At 59.7% G+C, this 3,403-nt stretch overlaps 1 protein-coding gene across 1 annotated transcript in view; it reads right to left on the bottom strand.

Annotated features, from left to right (window-relative positions):
* The window catches only part of USP19 (ubiquitin specific peptidase 19), a gene marked incomplete at its 3' end in the record, with an annotated part of 13,073 nt that extends 10,799 nt beyond the window's left edge, over nt 1-2,274 (bottom strand). Inside the window, 2 exon segments of the mRNA XM_010131647.1 lie at nt 333-389; nt 2,166-2,274. Of these exon segments, the coding sequence (XP_010129949.1) occupies nt 333-389; nt 2,166-2,274 (166 nt within the window).
* Nucleotides 2,275-3,403: the final 1,129 nt, after the last annotated feature.

Consider the following 3,403-nt stretch of genomic DNA (forward strand, 5'->3'; position numbering starts at 1 on the left):
CCAGCCAGCAGCCCCCGCTGGGTGACTCGGCGCCCGGCTCAGAAACGAGCAGGACGGAGGCCGGCAGCAAGGCAGTGCAGGGCTGTGCTCAGGGGACACCCAGGGAGGAAGCTGCCCAGGGCCCCTTCCTCACAGACAGCCCCTCCAGCCATGTGCACCTTCCCCACCCTGGGAAGGCCGCACCGTGTGCGGACAAACGCTGGGGCGAGGCAGCGCTCAGGTTAGTTCTGCTCGGTGCCAGACAACAGGATGAGAACAAGGCGAGAGCTTCAGACCCCTTGGCAAGGGCACTGGTGGCCGTGCAGGGGCAGCTGGCGCACACCTTGACTTACCCTCCTCTGGGTCCTTCTCCCGGGTGGTCTCAGCCTGCTCGAGCTCAGGGCGAGACACTGGTGGGCAGAGAAGGAGAGCGCGGGCAGGTCTGTCACTGTGTCACCTCAGAGCGTGGGCCAGCACGCTAGTGCCCAGCTTTCACCCACCACCTCCTTCCCTGAACCTCCGACCAGCCCTGGCACCCTGTCTGTGCTCCTCATTTCCCTCCTCTGTTCCTCACACCTCTCCCTTCCCCAACGCCCTGCGTGCAGCTCCACAGCAGGTCGGCCTCTAGGACAGCTGCTCTGGGCCGCACCAGCATATCCCAGCACCACAGCAGAGGCAACACAACACTGCACCACGCAGAGAGCGCTGCATTGAGACACATCCCAGTGGTATGTGGGCTGTGTGCCCCTGCAGCACACCAGGTCCTTGGCCTCCAACTGTGCAGAGGAGTCCTGCCTTCATCTGACAGGGAGACCCTGATGTTGGGTTGTGCTCAAACCAGTTCTGCTGTAACGAGAGGACCACGTGGCCCAGCTGCACTTTAACATTCCCGATCCTGCACAAGCTGCCAAAGTCTGTGGCCAAAACCTCCTTCTAGATCAGGATGTTGGGTAACCAAAGCGACCTGACACCTAATCCCTGCTCCCTGCAGGATCACCTCTGACAGCCAGAAGTGTCTCAGGGCCTGCTCCACCCCGTGAGCTCTGCTGGGCAAGGGGCTCAAAGCAACAGCACCTTGCCCTGGAGCAGAAAAACAGCAGCAACGAGAGCTGTGATCTCCACCCTGGAATGCTCGAAGGGCTGTCACTACTTCCCTTGACCAGCAACAAACTAGTAAAAACTTTGCTGACCACCACAGGTCACACTGGTGGGGCTGGCAGTGTGGGAAGGGCTGCAGCAGCACTGCCTGGATGACATACGGTTTGCTCTGGCCCCTCGCCACTCCTGCACAGAGGGGACGGAGACAGCACGGCTGCACCATCACCCCCAGGAAGGAAGGAGCGCCACCGTGTCAGACGGTGTGGAGGGTCAGGCCTTAGCGAAGACACAGCACACCCCTCACGCAAGAGAAGGTACGATGCTGCACTCCCTGCACTGTGGGACTTTGCACTGGAGACTGCAGCCAGCCACTCCAGCACAGGCCTCAGCAAGCGCTCGTTCACCTTGGCCTATAAAACACCCCGTGATTTTGAGGTTACAGCGGTCGTAATGGAGCAGGCGCAGAAATCCAGGGCCACAGGACCTGATGACCTGATGCCTGTGACCTGCCTGATACTCCTGAAGCATCGTTTTTGTCATCGGACACACAGCAGCTACAGAGGGAATTACTCCACAAGAACTGTCTCACCTGATCCATACCTCGCCCTGACACAGGAGCCAGAGCACCAGCACCACCCGCAGGCCCCGCACTTGGCGGGTGCTGCCACCACCTGTGTGCTGCCTCGCAGCGTCTGGTCTCGGGAAGGGGATGGGGAAGCAGTACAGTCTCCAGCTGCAGAAGCACCTGCTGGCTTCAGTCCGACTCCCTCAGGATCAGGGCAGCTCAGCCCGAGCAAAAAAGCAAAGTCTAGAAACAACCTCCGAGGCCAGTGCTGGGCTTAGACTAACAAGGCCACAGGCCTGACCTTCCTCACAGAGCTGGGGTTAAGCAGTGCCCGAAGGAAGGAGGTTACAGGTCCAGGGAGGACGCTGTGCTGAAGAGGATCCCACATCACACGGGTTACCATCAGCTGCAGGAAGCGATTAGTTAAATCTGCTTATCCTGCAGCAGATGGCTGCGAGGCCCCACCCTGCAGAGATGAGAAACCACGGGCCTGCTCATCGCAACACTGGTGAGGGGCTCTCACCTTCCTTGCTCTCTTGGTTGGCTCGATCCTTCTGCTTCTTCTTGTTGGTGGCGTCATCCAAGCCCCGAGACACTCTCCTCTGGCCAGGGGCATTGGTGCTGCTGGACATCTTCAGCCGTTTGGAGGACACAAACGGCCCGCCGGGGTCGGTGATGGAGTCTGGGTCAGGGGTGCGACGTTTTCTTCCTGGCCCAGCTATCTTGGCGACTCTTTGTGGTCAAACTCTCTGGCAAGGAACTAGTGGCCTAAAGAGAGGAGAGAGTGAGTGTGGCAGGAGGTGGAGAAGGCTCAACAGCATCAGGATCTGCTCTCTGCCCCAGTGCTGGGCCCTCCCAGAGCCAGTGCCCTCGTACAACCTTTCCTGGGGTGTTTACGGAAAGCCCCACGCAGCGCTGGGTGAGGAAATCTGCCTCATCACAGCTATTACAACACTTACTGCCAAAAGCACGGGCTTGTCAATGCTCCCAAGACACAACCAGGGGTCTTTTGTACAAGAAACACATTAAAAACCTCGAAAGCAATTTTCACGCTCACGGCTCCCACTACAGACATACTGGCTCAGAAGAGCCATCAGCACTAACGATACCCGGAGGCAGAGCTGAGGGCAAGAACAACCCGATCTGCAAAATCGAGCCTCCAGGGTCAATGGGGGCAGCCAGCTATTTCAGTCAAACGTGCCCCGTGTAAGAGGGCAGGAACGGGAGCAAGGAACGCCCTAAGAAGGAAGAAAGGGGAGAGGCAGGAGCCTGGGACAGTCTCCCGTGACAGATGAGAGCAGAGCTCACTGGCAAGAGGAGAGTTCCTCCCCCTCCACCCATCAGCTGGGAGCTTAAACAGTACCTCGCACATTCATCTCCCCACCGGTTTACAGACAGCGTCAGCGGGGCCTGGCCTGGAAACAGGACACCCGGGGAGAGGTCAGGGCGGGCAGGGCGCTCACCCCTGTCCCCTTAGACATGCTCCTCCGCAGGGTTTGGGAGCTGCTGGCCTGGCGGGCTACTCTCAGTTTCTCGCTCTCCAGTTTCGCCCTTAGGTGTTCACTGCTTGGACAGAGGAGAGCTGGAACAACCCGCTGAGAAAGGGCCTGGTCGGGAAGGCAGGGAGCCAGAACGGCTTCCTCCCTCGCTGCCCTGCCTGCGCGCTCTGAGCCGGCAATGTTCACCGGGCTGCAGGGGTGTGAGCTCAGCCGCTCAGATATTCCCCATCCCCAGGTGCCAGCAGCCCCCAGCAGCTCCCTG

Source organism: Buceros rhinoceros, unplaced genomic scaffold (assembly GCF_000710305.1).
Source record: "Buceros rhinoceros silvestris isolate BGI_N320 unplaced genomic scaffold, ASM71030v1 scaffold23762, whole genome shotgun sequence".
In the NCBI taxonomy this organism is placed as follows: domain Eukaryota; kingdom Metazoa; phylum Chordata; class Aves; order Bucerotiformes; family Bucerotidae; genus Buceros; species Buceros rhinoceros.